At 39.6% G+C, this 19345-nt stretch overlaps 1 protein-coding gene across 1 annotated transcript; it reads right to left on the bottom strand.

Annotated features, from left to right (window-relative positions):
• Positions 1-12072: 12072 nt before the first annotated feature.
• LOC140932204 (oxidoreductase NAD-binding domain-containing protein 1-like) lies at positions 12073-18427 on the bottom strand. The gene is made up of 4 exons (XM_073381842.1): positions 18416-18427; positions 17125-17355; positions 15178-15283; positions 12073-14332 (listed from the first exon to the last, which is right to left on the bottom strand). Exons 1-4 carry the CDS (start codon positions 18425-18427, stop codon positions 14160-14162), a joined length of 522 nt encoding a protein of 173 aa, XP_073237943.1. The 3' UTR covers positions 12073-14159.
• Between the last annotated feature and the right edge of the window lie 918 nt (positions 18428-19345).

Here is a 19345-nt window from a genome sequence, read left to right on the forward strand (position 1 = left end):
CCTACAGTTAAAATATACAGTCACACAGTCAATATAGAAAAAATCTCGATTTGCTTGAACAGGGGTAGCCTCCCACGTAGGCGTTTTAAGGAGAGCTCGTGTTTCGTTCCCTCCCCTCCCCCCCCCCCCCTTCCCCCAGCAAACGCCTGCTCAACCGAGAACAACAGCTCCTTTCCCAAGCTTAGCCAATCACACTATACTTTCCAAATTCTGGAAAGGTGACCTTGACCGCAGGGTAACCCGATAATTACTCGATCTGCATGAAACACAAGGAAAGCTTTATGACTTCTAATAAATGTAAGACTTACAGCGGCAAAAGTAAAATTTAGTCAGATTTTAGAATACTCCGGCACTGCATAACCTTAGCGAAGGAATGAAGAGAAGGAAAAAAGTAATTCTGGAGTCACGTTATTACACTACCACGAGCTTATGAGTCATGCTTAGCCTGTCAACACTTTTTTTCACAACTGTTGATTGGTCACGTACCACGCCAATAAAACAATGGGAAAGGAATGTTGTTCTCGGTTGAGCAGGCGTTTGTGGGGAGGGACGAAATACGAGCTCCCCTAAAAAGACCTGCGTGGGAGGCTAGAACAGGGGCCGCGAGGAATCGGTAGGTAATGATGACGTTCCTATTGTTTGCGCCTGCAAGTATGAAATGGTTAGGATGACGTTAAGACAGAACATCCCCAAGGGACCGCGCAGGTAGATTTTGTGACATTTATTGTGCAGTCATACTTCGACACTCTTTTGCGTTGCGTGTTATTAGTGACATTCTGTGGAGCAGTTGTTTCAGTGAAAGTTATGGACCAAAATTTTAACGACACTCGTTAAGCGCAGAAGAAGTTATAAGGTGCGTATAACTGTGTATATATAAACACTTGGAGAGTTTGCCAGACACGAGTTCACAAATCTTTCATCGGAAACCTTGACAGACACTCTTTCTCTCTCTTTTAACGGAATAAGATTCAGCCCCAAACAAGCAAGACGAGTGAACAACGGCTAGCTTCTCACTAACAGAACGATGGACGATTACAGAAATTCGCCTACAATCAAATTCTGTACTGACTTATTCTCTGTTCACAGATGTCCTTCCGCTATAAAGTTTAAAATAAGACTAGAATGCGCGAGTGTGAATTGACCAAACGTCCTTTTAATTTCTAAGGCTTCCTTTCCGGCAAAGAAAATGAACTGAATGTAAAAAGTGAAAGGGAAATAGCGAAGAATTCAACTTCTAATTAAATCTTTTCTTATGGTTTAGAATAAACTATTCTCGAAACTGAGAAAGTTTTGATCAAAGCTGTGTAAATCGACCTTAAACTGTGCATGGAACCTTGCGTTTCCTGTATTTATCTCACCTATTGTATGGAATATGTGTGAAAATCTACTTTAGGAATCGGTATATTTCAAAGGGCTAAACATCGAGCAAGAATGCTATTGACCGACAATATACAGAGCGGGGGCAGCTGTAGCGTCAACTATTTCTAGTTTATTCAGTAGTTTTAAAACCTGTCCACTATCAGTAGGGCGGAACTCGAATCTATTGTTAATGTGATGTCATTAGCAAGTTTAGGTCCTATTGATAAGAAATGATCATTGAAAGCATTCGACAAGTCGGATGATTCAAATATAGAAGTACCATTTAGATTTATTTCTCTAATCGATAAATTAACGGCCTTACGAGATGTAAGATCGTGGATGATTTGCCACGTTTTACGCGGGTCGCCATTAGTTTCGGTAAACTTATTATTGTAAATTTCAGTATTAACTTTGTTACGCACTCTTTTGAAATTGGCCCAATCGTGCAGATCATTCGACTTGATTGCTTTGATCTTTAATGTGTCACGATTATGCATGCGTTCTTTTAAACCAGCAGTAATCCACGGAGAATTTTTAGATCTAACGCGCTTAATGCGAATCGGAGCATGTTTGTCAACAATTTGTAAAAATTTGGTTTTCCACTCTGTCCACATTTGGTTGGGATCAAGAGCTGGAGCCAAAAATTCCCAGTTCTCATTGCAGATATCGTTACGAAATTTGGCACGATTGAAAGTGTTAAAGTTTGTGTACGTTATTGAAGTGTGACCCTTTCCGAAGTTAATGGAAAGTTTACGAAACGCATAAACAAGACTGAGATCACTTATACTGATATGGGCAACTCAGGAGCAGACTAACCTCTCAGGACAATTTGTATAAATTAAATCAATCAGAGTAGATGATTTATCTGTTATCCGAGTAGGCTCAGAAACCAGTTGGTGGAGGCCATAAATATCAGCAATGTTTATTAGTTAAAGGACATTGTTGTCGTAATTGGTTGAGGCCATATCGGCGTTCATATCAACAAGTAGGAAAAATTCATTATTTTGAAATGATCGCGCGCCTAAAGCTGGTTTCGGTGCCGTTTATGTAAAGCTCTGAGATGGGACAAAGTTATTACGAGTCGCAGAGTCTGCATCGTCCAACATCGTATTATATTATCGTTTCATTTGGCTAAACGGATCAATCATTCTGATCCGGGCTGAGACAGGAAGGTACGATATTGTTCGCTTTTCTAAGGTGACCACCAAGTCTTTGGCCTCGGGAATAGGCTCTTAGGAGTCAAATGAATTAGGTGAGAGCAAAATTGCAGGTGAACTTTGACCCGGGCCAAGAGTTTTTTTTCTGGTGTGAAAACAAGGCTAAGGTGATCCGCCGACCGTGTGACTCTACATCCGGGAACTTGAATAAGACGAGTGTAAGAGAAAAGCCCGGAGCATGTTTATCTGGCAATAGGCTGAGTTTTTCCGAGTTATTCGATGATATTTCGCTTATGTTAAACGTGAGAAGATTATGCGTGGTTGTGGATAGTCTTATCAGTGCCGCTAAAGTGTGTGATTGTGTGATTTCTGCATGGTGTTGACAGGTATGTAATCGCGTGGTTGAACAAAAATATTCTGTGCCAGCCATTAATATTGTTTCGTCGGTGTTTAGCTTAGCTGATTATACCTTGGAAAAGTAACTCTCGACTCAGGAAAATTGGATCTACGTCTAGTTTCAGCGGACTCTAATGGCATTGCACCATAGGCAGGTTTTTGCAGATAAGAAGGTGACAATTTGTACACTATGTTTCATTCAGTTTGTTGTCTATTTCATGCGGAATCCTGTTGTTTATCGGACCGCGAAAAAAGTAGTGTTTTGCTAACTATTTGAGTTGTTCTGTAAGCCTTAACCAGGCAATCGTTCGCTGCAGTTCACTTAACTTAAAAATTCTGGACTGAAATGACACCGGTTTGAAACTTCGCGAAGTCAGTTTAATGAATATATGTTCTAAAATTTGCGTCATTTTAAATTTGGACTCGTTGGAATGCTTCTAGGGACCATTAACTTACTGCCCGACGTCAGTTAAAGGCTTTTAAGGTGACTCGACCCAGTTTTTTTTTTTTTGGGGGGGGGGGGGGGGGTACCATCCTACTTTGAAGCTCTCTGGTATCCCCACCTTTACTTTTATCGTAAGTCTAACACATAGAATGGATAACATATAGATCAATCTACAATAGAACATAAAAATTTTTGGCGATCGGAGTAAATGTCACGTGGTTATAATGCCACGCCCCTTTGACGTCTGAGTCGAAAATCTGCTGTTGCCGGCATTTTTTCGTGAAAATCTCTCGGCTACACATAGTGCGCATTAGTGCCTTGCGCTGAACATAGTTTCACCAAAATCGCAAAGGCCCAATTCGAGAAATTCACCGGTTTCCAAATTTAGGTCATAATTTATGCGAAAATGATAAGCAAACTTTACACGGATTATATCTAATAAACTATGAGATTCATCTCTTTATTTTGGGCATCATTACAACAGATGGGTCATTGCAAGTCAGCAAAACGCTTTAGGGCCTTGTAAATGCGCGCGATTTCGAGCAAAGCAAACATATATAAATTATAGTTTTCGCTATTTGTTGACGTTTGTCAGCGTTTAAGAGTCTTTCTCACGAAAAAAGCATTTTCTTAAAAATTCGTAGTTTTTTTTCCTTCAAATTTTTTCAGGGCCACAATTGATTAACTAACTACCCGGACTCTGAATTTCGTGGTCATCGAAAAACTGATGTTAAGGGGTGGTCACTAAGTATAGTGTTACAATGGGACTAATTGCAGTGGCGGATCCAGACCGGGTGGGGCCGGGCCTCCCCGTTATTTTTGGACCAAACTGAGGCCTGATAGGTCGAAAAAAATTTTTTTAAGGCCGCCCCCTCTTATCTCAGGGTCTGGATGACCGCCCCCCCTATATGACGGTCTGGATCCGCCACTGCAATTAGTCCCATTGTAACACTATACTTAGTGACCACCCCTTAACATCACTGACCTGTTGAAGTTGAGTCTGTGGTCTTTTGTGACGATGGTGTCGAAGAATCTGCAAATAAAGTTGATAAAGGGGAAACGTCCTCAACATATTACTTTCATCGATACAAAAAAAAAGGAAATTTTAAATGAAAAGAGAAACAAATACGATTACTAATAGAGGTAATCATATGAGTTTGTGAAAATGTGTCTTTAGACTAGAGCACGATGCAACTTGTTGGTAATTACGGGGGTCAGTAGAACGCGGGTCGGGGTCTATCTTCTTTTTAAAGAATACTGTTTTAGGGTTAGGGTTAGGGTTCGAGTTGACACTCAGTTTGGTCCAAAAATAACGGGCAGGTCCAGGTCCCTTCCCTGGATCCGCCTCTGAATTGCCAACCAAATCTAAAAATAGTATCCAGATCTTATCGCTTTTCAAAGAACACGAAACAATGGAAGAAAACAGAACCACCCTGAGTCGATCCTGAGTCGCGGGACTGTTATGGGAATTCAAAAGTAATTACCGGGTGTCCGTAAAACGCAGGGTCGCGGCCGGGGTCTATTTCTTTATTCAAAGACTACTGTTTTAGGGTTAGGATTAGGGTTATGCTAGGGTTAGAGTTAGGGTTAGGCCTGATAGGTTGAAAAAAAAATTTTTAAGGCCACCCGCTCTTATCTCAGGGTCTGGATGACCGCCCCCACCCCCCATATCTGAACGTCTGGATCCGCCACTGTATTTTACGAATGCCGTGTTTAAGTTCAGGATGGAGGTTTTGGTTGTCGTCAAAAGGATTCAATAAAGTTAACAGTTAAAAAACAAAACAAAACGGACTGACCAGTTAGGGGGTCATAGTATCCGCAATGACATTCTTTAGGATGTGATTTAAAAATATTAAAAAATGACCTCGGGCCCGAAAAGTTACCGAGACTTTCGACAAACGGGCCTGAAAAAAAGCGGTCATTTCGCGACGCCACCACTGTTTTCCCCGCGAAATGACGTCTGAGAAAAGAGCACAGAAATTCCACACTAATGACGTGTAACTACCCAGATCTGGGCAGTGTTTCTGAAAATTTCCCGCGCGGCACGACTAATCAGAAGCACTACCCATAACTGGGTAATGACAGTGGTGGCGTCGCAAAATGTCGGCTGTTTCTCAGGGTAGTAGGGAGCGTAAGCAACAAGGAAGGCGACGGTTACGAACATGTCACTTAACTGTAGTGAATTCGCGCTGCCTTAAACTTTATCACCCTTTTTCCATCTTGTTTCATTCGTCAAATGTTGGTAAAGTTTTTTTGAAGTTGAATTCTAAAGGACTGTATCAAAGTTCAGAAAAAAAAAAAGAGAAAGTTGTTGTCTTGTGTTCCCGGCCTCGACAAAACCTGAAATCAGGCACTTTCATGTTGTAATCGTGCAACGAGGGCAAAGAAATATACAAAATAACTGTGACACACGTGCAAAGTTGTTGTTTTGCTTAATAAACTTATTGCTTTTTTGCCGTTTTCGATGCCGTCGCCGGCGTCGTTGCTTAAGCTCCCTTAACCACGAGGACGGGTTGTTTCAGCTCACTGAATAACTGAATATGTTACCTATGGTACCGTTGGGCTGCGCGCGTGCAACAGTTCTCAGCTCAATGGCGCCTTTTCCGGGATTAGGCCTGTAGGGACAAGACATCTGACAGATGTAGATTCCATCATCTTCATGTGTCACGTTGATAATGTCAAGAGAAAACTCAGCTTCCAGACGTCTTCCTCCACACTCGTTCTTTATATGGTGCTGCCTTATTGTATACTTAGTGCTGTTTTGGAGGGTCTTGTTTTTAGAAATATAGTGCCATGATAACTTGACAGGACTAAACCAACACTGGGTTGTCCAGGATAATGCCGAGCAATGCAGGCTTACGTTGGAAAACTCAGTGGCAGTGATTATGTCGCGGTGAGGAGTGATATAACCTTCCACACCTGTGTAAAGAATTTAAGTGCAAATGTGTCACACTACAGAACATAAGAAGTAGTACAGTAAAACCCGTGACTAAGAAGTCAACCTAAACAGGATCTTACGGTAATTAGCACAGATTTAGGCTATGTGGGTTGTTAAATAGAATCTTATTTTCGGAAGAAAAATACACCGAAGCTAAGAGGATTTAGTGTTATATTCAGTTTATTCCTTATATAAAAATCTGCATACGATTACATTGCAGTTGGAGTGATAAGACTATGTCTCCAAAGAGGATTCTAAATGTTGACTTAATATCTTATTTGGACAAGTGTAGAGAATTTTTTTTTTATAGCTTTTAGAAAATAAGAACCTGTTTCAAATTTTCGGCTAAACAAGTTCTTGTGAAGAAGGGGTCTAACTGGCAAATTTTAGGCTAACAGGTTCTTAGAAACCAAGTTCTTGGTCGCGGGTTTTTACTGTAAAGCTCAATCTTGTTTCCAGAGGCGTCGATCCTTTTGATTAGCAGCAAGGATACCGCTGGACAAGGGTAATGAAGGCTTCGGGGACGAAATTGCAGGATAAGCACATATGCGCGACGTTTTTCCTCTTTGTGTTGGCGCATTACCTCTCATCCCACATGACAAGGGTTAATCCACGCTCAGAGGTAATTGTGAAATCATTATCGCACTCAAAGTTGCCTGCATCATATTGCTGGCTTTAAATCACCAAATGATTTCCAGGTTTGAGTTACAGAAGATATTTTAGAACTGTTGAGCACTTACCCTAACACACGTTGCAAGTTCGACATGGTCATTCACCTCGAAGGGGAGGTAATTAATAAGTTTTATGTGCAGGGGAACTTCGCTTCGCGGTTTAACCCCGCGTACTTGCAGCAAGTATTACTGGAAGCGATGCTAACCGAAAAACAATATTATTTATTCAGGTCTTTGTGATGGGCCCTTTTTGCCTGAATGTCAGATTTGACTTCTGTTCCATATTCTTCAATTGAAATAATCCTTACCCCTCTATGGACCTGAAGTCTGAAAAAGCACTGGCACTACGCGGCCACTACGGGCAACAAGAGCCATGTAGGCAAGTTACCCCTCCCCCGCGTTTACTCGTTTTCAAACGAGTAAATAGTTTTATAAAAGCAGATAAAGATTTGAGCTTACCTTTTGAGCTTTTTGTTACCTAAATCGGCCCCTTGTATTTGAATAAGGGGAGTACTATAGTCTTAATGCTTACGAACTCTATAGAGACTTAGGGTGTCTCTGTAAAAGGCACTCACTGATACAGCGTCCACATACTAAGCTCTTCAAGTTAAATTTAAATGAAATGCTCTTGATATTCTTGCGCATAAAGCCCGCAAATGCTAGAATCTTAACAAAATTGTGTCAGTATTTATCTTTTTTCAAGTCTCAGAGTCTTGAATTCATTAGTTGAATATAGCTCTCTTTAAATTATTTTTGATGACTTGGCAACAGCCTGTTCCAGGCTTTCAGATGGTAGAGTGAAGCGTTCAGATGGTGGGGAGCGCGTTAAACTGAAGACGCGGAAAACGAGGGGAACGAACGAGGGGAGACAGACTACCTAGCCTCATGCTCCCCTTGTTTTTTTTCTCGTCAATTTTCGCCTGCGCTATCTGATCGCCACTGACAGGCTAACCTGGTATTAAAAATACGCATTATTTAAATAAGTCAAATCCTCTTAAAAGGCCACACTTACATTTAACTTGGACTGTAATATTACGGCAGCTGCTGTTGCCTCCTTCATTTGCTTTGCAGGTATAGTAGCCGGCGTGTTCCATGCGAACAGTGAAGAAGTTTAGTGTGCTGTGAAGTTTACCATCGGCTGACTGTTCCTCTATTTGATAAAGACCATCCGTCCCATTTAAAACCAGCTTATTATCCTTGAACCAGGAGACATTTTGCACTGAAGGCCACGCATCAAATTCACATTTAAGTTTCCCATTTTCAGTTTGCCCCCTATAGAAAACGATATGTCCGCCGTGGGTGCACACTTGTGTGGCAGCTGTGAGACACAAGCAAATAACTCATTGAGCTCCGTTACGCCCGTCTATTTATTTGTTCATTTATTTACTAGTATTTAACAGGATTTGCCTCTTCAGCAGTTCTGAATGACAACAATACAAAAATATACTATGTTTCCTCTTCAAAATATTTCGTCGTTTCTGATTGACTCCAATCAGCGGCTCATTCAATAACACACTGTCCTCAGCAGAGGCCTCTTTGTATCGTAGAGAGGGCTGGAGAGAGGGAAAAAGAAAGCGCGCGGGGGACGATGGGAATGGAAGAGGAGAAGCGAGGCCTTTTCCCGTTTCTCACGCCTTTTCCCTCCTCCCATCGTCCCCCGGGCGCTTTCTATTTTTCGATTATTGCTATTTTTATTCTCATACCCAGTGGAAGCCTCTGCGAAGGAGAGACTCTGTTCGCAGTTTTGTTCCCACAGAAAGAACGAGAGAGAGCCCCTGCCAAAACTTGTCGATTCTTAGACTTCCGGTTTTGCAACACATGAGTATATCTTTGTAATGATGCACCAACGGAGTAATGCTATTATCGGGTCAAACGAAGGATATTCTCAAACGCTAAGCTAAGTTTTGCAAAGCTTACGTTGTCCGTTTCACACTAGTCTCAATGTTTAAATTTTTAAAACAAACCAACATGACTGACGATATATAATACTTAGCTCTGAAAATTTTCTAAAATAATTCTGAGTGTTTGAATACAAAATCCTCAGAGCAGAATAACAATGGGGGACACCATTTGCCAACATAATTTGCAGAGCGACAAGCTCGCTAGTTTTAAAAGAAATGAAAGTACAGTGAAGCCTCGCCTTACGGCCACCTCGGTAATACGGTCACCTCGTTATTTCGGCCACTTTATTTTGGCTGCCTGGCAAAACGGCCATACATTTTCTTGTAAAAATACTCTCGTTAAGTGGTCACCCGTTAATATGGCCAAATTATTTTTTGGTTCCATAGGTGACCGTATTAACGGGGTTCCACTGAATACTCTCACATTTAGTATTTTAAACCGAGTCGCCCATGACAAGTTTCCTCATTAAATAATGTACATTATGCCACTTAAGAAAACAAAACGAAAGAAAACTCTCAACGTTAGGCCACAGTGTAATTAAAGCCTGAACTTCTGGGAATCCCATCAGAATGGAACGCTCTGTCCCAGAGCCTTTCTGGTTAATTTCTTTTCCACTCGTTAAGAGTAACGCGGGAAACGCTTTTTAATCAACATCACATAACAACATTGGCACATCAATTAGCAACAAGACAAAAACAGAGTAACTGAAAATGCACTTGCCACGCGCGCTAATGAGGACAGTCAATTTAGCCGCAATTAAAGTTTGATGTGTGAAATTAAACTTGCGCATTATGGACTCTTCTTTGAGGCGACCAATTTCTGCACTGAAAAACCGGGGGGTACTTGGTGTAAGTTTAGCCCTATACAGTTGACGCAGGGGTTTAAAACACCAAACCTGAATAGGAAAAAATAAGGAAAATCAAACATCAGCAGAAGCCTTATAATGCTTTAAAAAGGCGGTTTCAGCACCGAGCTTTTCATAACACTACCCGCGATTAAAACAATGCCAGGCGATAAGTATTGCTTATCAGTACCAGCGTTTATTAAGCGTGAGATCTGCGCTCATCGACACTCAAACGCACGAATCGAAAATATTCTCCCACCATGGGCTCCTGCCCACGATCTTAATTTTTTTTTTTGACGAAAAAGAGAATAACTGCTTTGGGAATTTTCTAGTTTATTTCTCTAGTGGTTAATTAGGTACGTGAGCGGAATAAATAAACTAAGTGAACTTTAAATGGTTTCCACCTTGTTTTTATTAATGATGCTCTTTCAGTGATAAAGTTTGGCGTACACAATGCAAAGCGCCATTTATATCAAAATTTTGGGGGTAATCCGTATACAAATCCGGTTTAATGATTGATATACTGGATATCAAATTCTAATTAATTATCATGACTTGACTACAGAGACAATAATGACTGCAGATGTTTTGCTTTGAATTAAAGTCAGGGCCTTTTATTGTGCAATTTGACTAAAAATTTTAGCCTTTGTAGCAGAGTGGTTTCTCAAAGAGATCGCATGGAAAGCGGGCCTTAGTGGGACTAATATAAACAATTTTGGTTACTATCCTTCACACCTGCAAACAAGACAAAAAAAACATCAACAAATAAAACCCAAGTGAAAATTGATTAGCAATGGAAACATTTTTTGTGACTAAGTTTTATCAGTCATTGTGGGAAAAGAGTTCAAATAAATTGCTTCTTATATCTAGGCGTTTTATGCAAGATCGTCAAGATCCTCTTTTTCGTCAGTACGTAGCGAATTCAGTGTGCGTCAATTAAGAGATTTAACCAGCCCACAAGGAGTCTAACATATTCGCAACCAGATGAATTGTTTATGATATATCATAATTAATTCTTATCAAAAATCTTCTGAACCTAGGTTTGTAATAGCGACAGTGCCTAACGCTTAGTAACTATTTGATTACGTGAAATTTGTAAGACGGTTGACCTAAGAGATGCCTAAATAAAAATAGTCCTTCCTTTGTAGGGGCTAAATAATACTTTATTATGACGATGAAGTGAGAAAGACAAAGCAATGAGCCACGAAGGTCTACCGCTTATGAATGGATTTCCTTTGAACGCATCGGAAAGCGGGAAAGGCCTTGGTTATTCACTTTCCATACGATCTCGTAATTTGAGACGATGACCAAGACTGTGTCAAAAGTTTAAGGGGAAGCAGATGGGTCGGCTTTTCTTAAAATCCATGTTGGCCGGGAAAATGTCACAGATGTCATCCAACACGTATTGTAGACTGTAGGGATATTTTCACTAATTTACGCTGGAGAATCCGCCAGTGATACATCTGGGGCCGGCCAGAGGAAGGAATTGTAACTTCCAAGCGTTACATTTAAAAATCATTCTGTTTTTCAAATATTCAAATGTGTTTTTATCCTTGTTCAAATTCAATTGCCCAAGTAGACTTCAGCCTACCTGACATTCATCTCAGATGTAATCTTGGATGAGCAGTCCTCATCCAAGATTACAGAAGATGGCCACAGCTCTCTAAGGTTATTTTACTGAAAACCTGCATGGAGTTCGTTTTGCTTACAAGTGATAAGAATTACTCAGTATCCATTTAAATCCTAGGGTGGCGTCGTTTCCGCATTTTATATAAACGGCTTTTTATTCGGTATAGTTTTGATTACACGGTTGGCCTAACGTTCAACATATTGATTCTGCATGTGATTGAATGCTTCATAATTTGAAGGCAGCGACACAGAAGTAATATGAACCCTTACAGGAAAAGTCAGTTGACCCTTGAAAATGTTTGAGGAACTTACCTTCGTTTAACTCTAGCACAAGGCAACAAACGATGATGTAAATTACAGTAAAGAGGTGGGCCATATCTACCCAAGAACTAAAGCCAGTAATTTGCGCAAATTCAGTCTGGCACCTGGTTTTTGAACCTTTGGTCATTCTCGACTAAATGCATAATGCTTTTTTGTCCTCGCTAACACCAACTGCTGCTTTGGTTGGTTGATTAGATAGTTTGGTCTTTAGTTTCGGCTGGATTGTAAATAAATGAAAAATTAAAGACTTAATTGGAACTTCCAAGAAAATTAAAATTTTGAAAATTACGAAGGTAGATATGTTACGAATTTGTCCTTTTTATTATATTTTTCACGTAAAATCAGTTACATGAATCATTTGCGCTTTGAGACTGGACAACCTTAATAGTACATTCATCAAACGCTGACAATTTTCTTGTGCTATATTTTTTTATTCTTTTTACATTGCTCTCGTGACTATTGACATCTAATACGCGACCCACTTGTACAGCATTCATTTCTGGCAGAGGAGTTAAAAGCCCCAAAATTTGCAAGTCCTTAATGAATGTTTTCCTTGTTACTTTTTCTATCGGCTTAATTTTGTCTTTGAAATTAATGTCCCATGTCCATAGGGAGCCCAAGCACATTATTTTACTGAGCTAAGTGTTTTTATTGATTTGTGAGGTGAAATAACTATCGAAAAATACTATTCTTACTAGTTATTCTTCTCATAATCCACGAAAAAAAAATTAGCTGATCAGCAGCAGATTCTTTGTCGTTTTATGAATTTTGAATCGTTATCTAACCTCGCTCTTTTAGCTTCTATTCTGGTCACTGCCATAGAGAGAAGTGGAATTTCTGGATCTCAAAAATCTTTTTTGACAGAGACAGTTATTTGCTTTGTCAACGATGGAAGAAAAGTATGGGCTACCGTTTTGTTCCCCCGGGGGGTGGGGGGGGGGGGACTCCCATATGAAACAGACGGGGATGCTAGTCGTCTCGCTTAGGGGTGTAAATTTTGGATTTTGGTCTCGCTTAGGGTGTTCCGGGCAAAGCGCCAATATTTTAAGCCGCCAAGGTCTCGTTTAGGGTTCCGCGAAAAAACACAGAATTACGCGAAGAGAAACAGAAGCCAAATTTTCTTTTTAACTTTGTTTGTTATGTCTTTATATCATTAAAACTCATTGCATGTCGTATTTGTGTGTTTTTAAGCAGTCTCTTTTACAGGTCAAAATTTGCTTAAGCCACGCCCAGATTGGTCTCCTTTAGAGGTCGCAAAAAGCTTGAGCGACGCCCAGATGGTCTCCTTTAGGGGTTAAATTCAAAATTTCCGACGAGCATCCCCGTCTGTTTCTTATGGAAGTCCCCCCCGGGTTTTGTTCCTGAGTGCAATCATGCAAAGGAAAGTTACACATGTCAATTTTTTTCTGCCATTTTTGCAGGACAACGGTTTGTTGACTTAACGACTTCTGAAAATGAAGAAATGATCGTCGCAGTGAAGGCAATTTATGCAATTGCGTAAAGAAGCCTGAAAAAAAATTCAGGGCTTCAACGGGGTTTGAACCCGTGACCTCGCGATACCGGTGCGATGCTCTACCAACTGAGCTATGAAGCCACTGACGTTGGGAGTAGGTCAATTGTGGGTTCATATGTTCCCGTGAAAGAAATGAGTGTTAATGATATATGAAATTAATCATATATGAACTGCGGAAATGAAATGAAAATGAAGAAATGATCGTCGCAGTGAACGCAATTTATGCAATTGCGTAAAGAAGCCTGAAAACAAAATTCAAGACTTCAACGACTTCACCTCTCTATTCAAAAACCAACCACAAATCATCAAAAAATCACCCAGAGTGCTACATTTGTTATTCCAAATTTAGGATAGCAAGGGAGTTTGAAATATGACTCGTGGTATTTATACCAAATATCATTACAAATCATGCTATTACCTATACTAATTCGAGGAGGTTTTTGTACCTTGGGCAGGAACAACACTGTTCAAGGCAATTGCATATTACATGCATTAAGACGGAATCCAACAGGAAACTGAGTAATTTTAATTTTCACTGGACAAAAACCTTGTACCAGAATAATTTAAACAATATTGCATTCTTTTTTACATTTTTCAAGGGCTATAGATGTAATTAGTTATCTGTAATAACGCCAAAGAAAATTTCTTATGAGAGCCCGAGAATATAAATTAATGTCAAATTTCACAAAATGACGTCTTACACATGAAATCTTCAGAATTTTACCTGTGTTTTCATAATTCTTGTGAAATTTGAAGCTATTTGACATCTATTTTCTCGGGCTCCCATGCGAAATAGTCTTAGGTGTTACTACATATAACTAATAATATCCATAGCCCTAAGGCCTAGAAAAATGTAACTAAATGTAAAAAAAGAATGCGATATTATTCACATTTTTCTGGCAAAAGGTTTTTCTCCACTGAAAACTAAAATTACTCAATTCCCTGATGGATTCCTTCTTAAGCTGTGTGGCTGGAAGCTGTTGGCTACCACCATTTTTCGAAGTGTATTCTGCTGTCTCCAATGTTCAGCCTGTGTAAAATATCAGTTATATGCTTTATCATAGGTGGTGGACCGCAGATATAACAAGTTAGCTGACTTCTGTCCAGGGAAGACACGGCTTCTTTGAGACTTGAGTCGCTTATACGACCATGGTGACCTGAAAATGCATTAACAAAGCATCAGATTTTCACTGCTGATGTTGACATCAAAAGCTGTATATACAACGTGTCTTTTATTTTGCAGTGATAATCTGATTTGCCTGAAGCTAAAATTTCAAAATGATCCCACTTGAAGTTTCTTAACGCTGGGGTTTTGACAACGTTGGCAATAGCTGACTGGGACTGAAGTGAGGTCATTTTGCGGTCAAGCGTTCAGTCTTCTGATCACGGATTCGTCGCTTTGTTTTGCCAATAGGCTGATTTAGCAACAGAACGGGGACGTAAGTTGACGACGGCGCGGGCAGTTCAAACAACTGGCTTGACCAATGGTAGAGCGGCAAATTAAGCACCGGAAGTCGTGTTTAGTCCTTTCGGCGCGCTTTCCCGTCGCCAACTGACGTTTCCGTCCTGTTGCTAAATTAGCCTGATGCAGAAATAGTTGCAATCCAGCAACAAACTTTACAAATGATTTTGGATCTTTAATAGTGATTTAGGGGGTCTTTGTATGCGAAAAAAAAAAGACTTATGTGGCAAGTGTTTTGAAAAGTTATCTTTAAACTAACACAAGAGTAGGTTGTAATGGTATATGCAGGATTTTAGGCGCTTTCATGACGTAGAAATTTGGTTACTTTGAAGACTTAAGTAAGATAACAGGATAATTATCCTGTAATAATCCTTTAATTATGTGGATCTAGAAATAGATTTAAAACGAAATTTGCATGTCCACATCCCTTCCATGTCATGCCTGTCAGTCAGAACACTGAGAGCAAAGTAAAGGATTTAGCATTGCTAGCAACAGTCACTCAAAAGTACATTTTGTACGTTTTTGGAAAGGTTTACATACATTGTATACTCTCTGCTGCAGGTCTTTGATTGTCACTTCCTGGCTTTGTGGTAAAATACTTGCAGACTATTGAAGGGTGTCTTTTAGAAATTTGCAAAAGAGAATTCTGCAATGAGTTAAAAGTAGAGTAAGTATTACAAGGTAGAATTATCAACAAAGAACAGGACTTTCATAGTAATATGCAGTACGAATACAGTACAAAAAAAGATATTTTTCAAAGCCAACAAACTCTTGAAAGTTATGTGGAGCTTTTGGAACCCATCTGGATCCCTTCATCAGTGATGTTTTCTGTTACCGTAAAATTCCGAAAATAAGCCCCCCAATCCGGTAACGCAAAATACTGTCCGTTAAATCGCCCCTCCAAATATAAACCCCCAGGGGCTTGTACTTGGAAAATTGCAATCAAATACAAAGTAAAACAAAGCAAAAACGGTAAATTTACTTCCAGCTATATGGCTAGCCCAATCAATTTTGAAATGCAAATTTCCCTCCGTAGATAAGCCCCTCCAAAAATAAGCCCCTCAAAAAGGGCCTTTGAAAAATATAAGTCCCGGGGCTTATTTTTGGAATTTTACGATATTTGCAGCCTTGTTTTGAGGAGGCTGCAAATTGTTTCATAAATTGGGTGAAGGTGGTAGCCCTGAGACGCTTTCCATTCAACCAAAATTCCGGTTTGACATTTCGGAAATTCCACATGCCCAATAGAACGATACATTCCGGTTACACAGACCCAACCCAAGCCACCGGCATTTGGTTGTTGTTCTTGGAAGCAGGATACAAAAGAGTGGTACGAGGGACAACAATTTTGTCAAATGGAAAGGGACATTGCGGTCCGACTGACCAAGATAACAGGACCGGTCAAAGTGGACCACCTTCAAAGCTGGTCGTGCATATTCTGGTCGGACCAAACTGAAATGGTCCATTCCATTTGATGTACCAACCAAATTTTCCGTAATTTTAGGTTGAATGGAAAGCGCCCCTGATCAGTGCACACAGTACAGTGCATCATCACAAAGGAATGCAGTTTCCACTGGTACAATGTTCCAATGCTAACAATCATCTGCGAGGGGCTGTGCTACGTTACAATAAAAATCTTCTACATAAGAATTTGGAAAGGTAGGGAATGAGAATTACTGTGATGAGGGTAAATTATATCAGCAGGGTCTTGAAGGGTATTTTCAAGATCCAGGATTTGACCAAAATACAGAGCGGGATTTGCAAAGACACAAAATTTCTAGATGGGATACATCATTTGACTGCTGCTCATGAAGTGGGATTTGCTAAAAATGTTGGCATGGGATGTGGTATTAGTATGGGTAATAGCATGATTTGTAGTGATATTTGGCATAAATACCACGAGTGATATTTTCACATGTAGGTATTTCAAATTTAACTGAAATACCACCGCTTTAAGCCAATCAAATTTCAGAAATTATTTTCTCATGTAGTAGTATAGGGAAAGAAAACTGTATTCACGATAAAGATAACAGAAGTTCAGGATGTGGAATTTTCACCAAAGAGTCGCACCAAGTAAGGCAATCCAAGACAGTCTTGGATTCTGGATTCCATACCATGGATTCCAGATTCCAGGTACTATATTCAGGATTCTTTATCAGTGGAAATTGGATTCCGCATTCCAATCATCAGCGGGATTCCGGATTCCTTGACAGTATTCCGTAATACAAAGCCCAGGATTCAGGATTCCACAAGTAAAAATTTCCTGTATTCTGGATTCTGCAAGTAAAATTTTCTCAGATTCTGGAATCCGGATTTCCTTAAACGGGAATGTGGGATCAAGACACCCCTTAGAGACCCTCAAAACTGTAAATCCCAAGACTGATCAACATCAGTTTTCTCCCAACAATATCAATATATTATCCAAAAACAAGGTTATGAGAATCAATATGATGATCACCAAGGAGAAATACTTTGATTTAGTTTCTGTACCTTGTAAAGCAGCTCATCTTGGTTTTTTGCACTAAATAACAATGTTGTTTTTGCAGTATAATTATGCTGGGGATCGCTGGTAATATCACCAACATGTTGCAGTATGGAATAAAGTGGGTTAATACCAACTCTGCCAGCAACTAGAAGCAAGTCCGGGCTTGGAGCTCCAGGTTCTGGATCAAAGAAAAAGTTACCACCAACTCTCATTTGAACCTTACTGCCAGTGTTGCACTACAATTAAAAACAGCACATGTAAAAACATTTATAATATTATTGATTGAAAGTATCTGCAGTCCACATAACACAGATACAGTCATAAACAGTTTAAGGTTAGTTAAATCTGAGGGCGCCTTCCAAAAGTCAGAACTGGCCAGCCAGACCATAGCCGGGCCACTCATTTTCACAATGAAAAATGCTTTTTTCCAAGAGCTTTTTTTGAAACACCTCTTCCTTCGTGCATGCTATTTGGGATCTGACTAAGAGTTTTGATTAAAAGTGTAATTCTCATTATGACTGGAATGGTCTAGCTGATCAGTTCTGACAAACAGAAAGTGCTCTGAGTCTACTTCTACACAATGAACACTTCTACTTTGAGAGTGGTGTTAGGGAACGCGTCCAAATATCGGCATCGGGTCACGCCGATGCCGATCAATCGGGTGCCGATTTTTTCCGATTCCGTTTTCAATCGGTACCGATATTATCGGTACCGATTGAAACGGAATCGGCACCGTTCAAAATTCTTCATCGGGCCAATTAACAGAAGTCATCAAATCTTGACTTATATCTGTCAGCGTTTGTCAAAGGGTTGAAATCGTCGGTCACACTACGTTACTGACAAAAATTATATAGGGCAATGTTTATGTCAACAAAAGCAAAGCGTGAATGATTGAGTTTTCAATGCACAAACAGGCTGGGTAAGACCAAGTGTTTATCGCCGTATTGTATCTTGTCTTTCTGAAATGTGTATTGTTTCAAAAAAAATTAGCGACAAATGCCTTCATCAAAGAGTTCTTATGGAAGACAATACCAGACAAGATGAAGAATTTTTGTATCGAGCATCTTTAAGCGAAAGATAGCGCGCTGAATGCATTTACGACCTTAGAATCCAAAACGCGTGATTGAAGAATCCTTGCTGGAGGAATTTTAAAATCGTTTAGCCAAGAAAATAGGGGACAGAATACTGTCAGATCAGGCATTCATGACATTGCGTGTACAGGAGCCAACTTGAACCGGCTAGAATCAGGCAAGTTGTTTATTTGCTTGTAAACTTCTCTCGTCGAGTCAAACTCACTGGATCTTTCATTGTTACGTTGATTGCACATTCCGTTGACGCTCCGAATTTTTTAAAAGAAACAACTAATTTTTCGCTCTTTTCTGAAACGAGATAAAACAAAGCTTTCTATAAAATGTATTAACTCGAGTTAAAGAAAGGAAAGAAAACTGCTTTTAACGATCCGGCTTGCGACGTGCGATACGTATTGGATATGTAGGCAGAAGCAACTTGAAAACGCCGTTCCCTATATTTTCAGCTCATCAGAAGTGAATTGAATTATGATAAACTTTTAATTGCAAGTGAAACAAAATACAAAATACAAAACTAGCTTGAAAGCAATGTTTACAAGTTATAGTTTTAATATACAGGTGACAACTACAAGTTTGAATAAGCTTTGTAAATAAACAGCAAGTTAGTACACTTATTTTATATATAATCTATTATAAGAATGTTGTTTTACTGGCCTACGCTGAATATTCTTATTGTTCTGTCGGTTTTCAGTTGAAAATATTCTTGAATTATTCTTAGTTATAAATTTTATTACAGCTTATGCTTGGCATTTCCGCTTTGGACTGTATTTGGCTGCTAGGCAGTCACGAATTTTTATGAGAGGTTTCGAAATATGACTCGCTCTACATTTTGTTAGAACAGCGTGGAAAAGTTTGTAAGCAATTACCGATCGGCTGACAGAAAACAAATCGTCGAACAGCCTTGTAGACATCTTCGAACCAACTTATAAGGCAAAAAAACATCTACTGAAGTATTGTTATAATTATTTTACTATTGAGAACAAAGCAAGTTTTAAAGACTGTTTTGTTGAGTGAAATGACTCTTTCATTATTTGGTTTCGTGACATGTTTGCAGAGTCACATATCCTTATCAGATGAATGTGATACCCCATTATCCACATCGGAATGTTTCTGGCTCCGATTGAATCGGCAAAGTTTT

The sequence above is a fragment of the Porites lutea genome, chromosome 3 (genome assembly GCF_958299795.1).
Source record: "Porites lutea chromosome 3, jaPorLute2.1, whole genome shotgun sequence".
NCBI classification, from domain to species: domain Eukaryota; kingdom Metazoa; phylum Cnidaria; class Anthozoa; order Scleractinia; family Poritidae; genus Porites; species Porites lutea.

Coding starts and splice junctions, on each gene's coding strand:
- LOC140932204 (XM_073381842.1), bottom strand. Junction 15,284..17,124: donor AAGATGAGCTGCTTTACAAG/GTACAGAAACTA, acceptor AACTCATTGCAG/AATTCTCTTTTGCAAATTTC. Junction 14,333..15,177: donor TGCAGCAGAGAGTATACAAT/GTATGTAAACCT, acceptor ATGCATTTTCAG/GTCACCATGGTCGTATAAGC.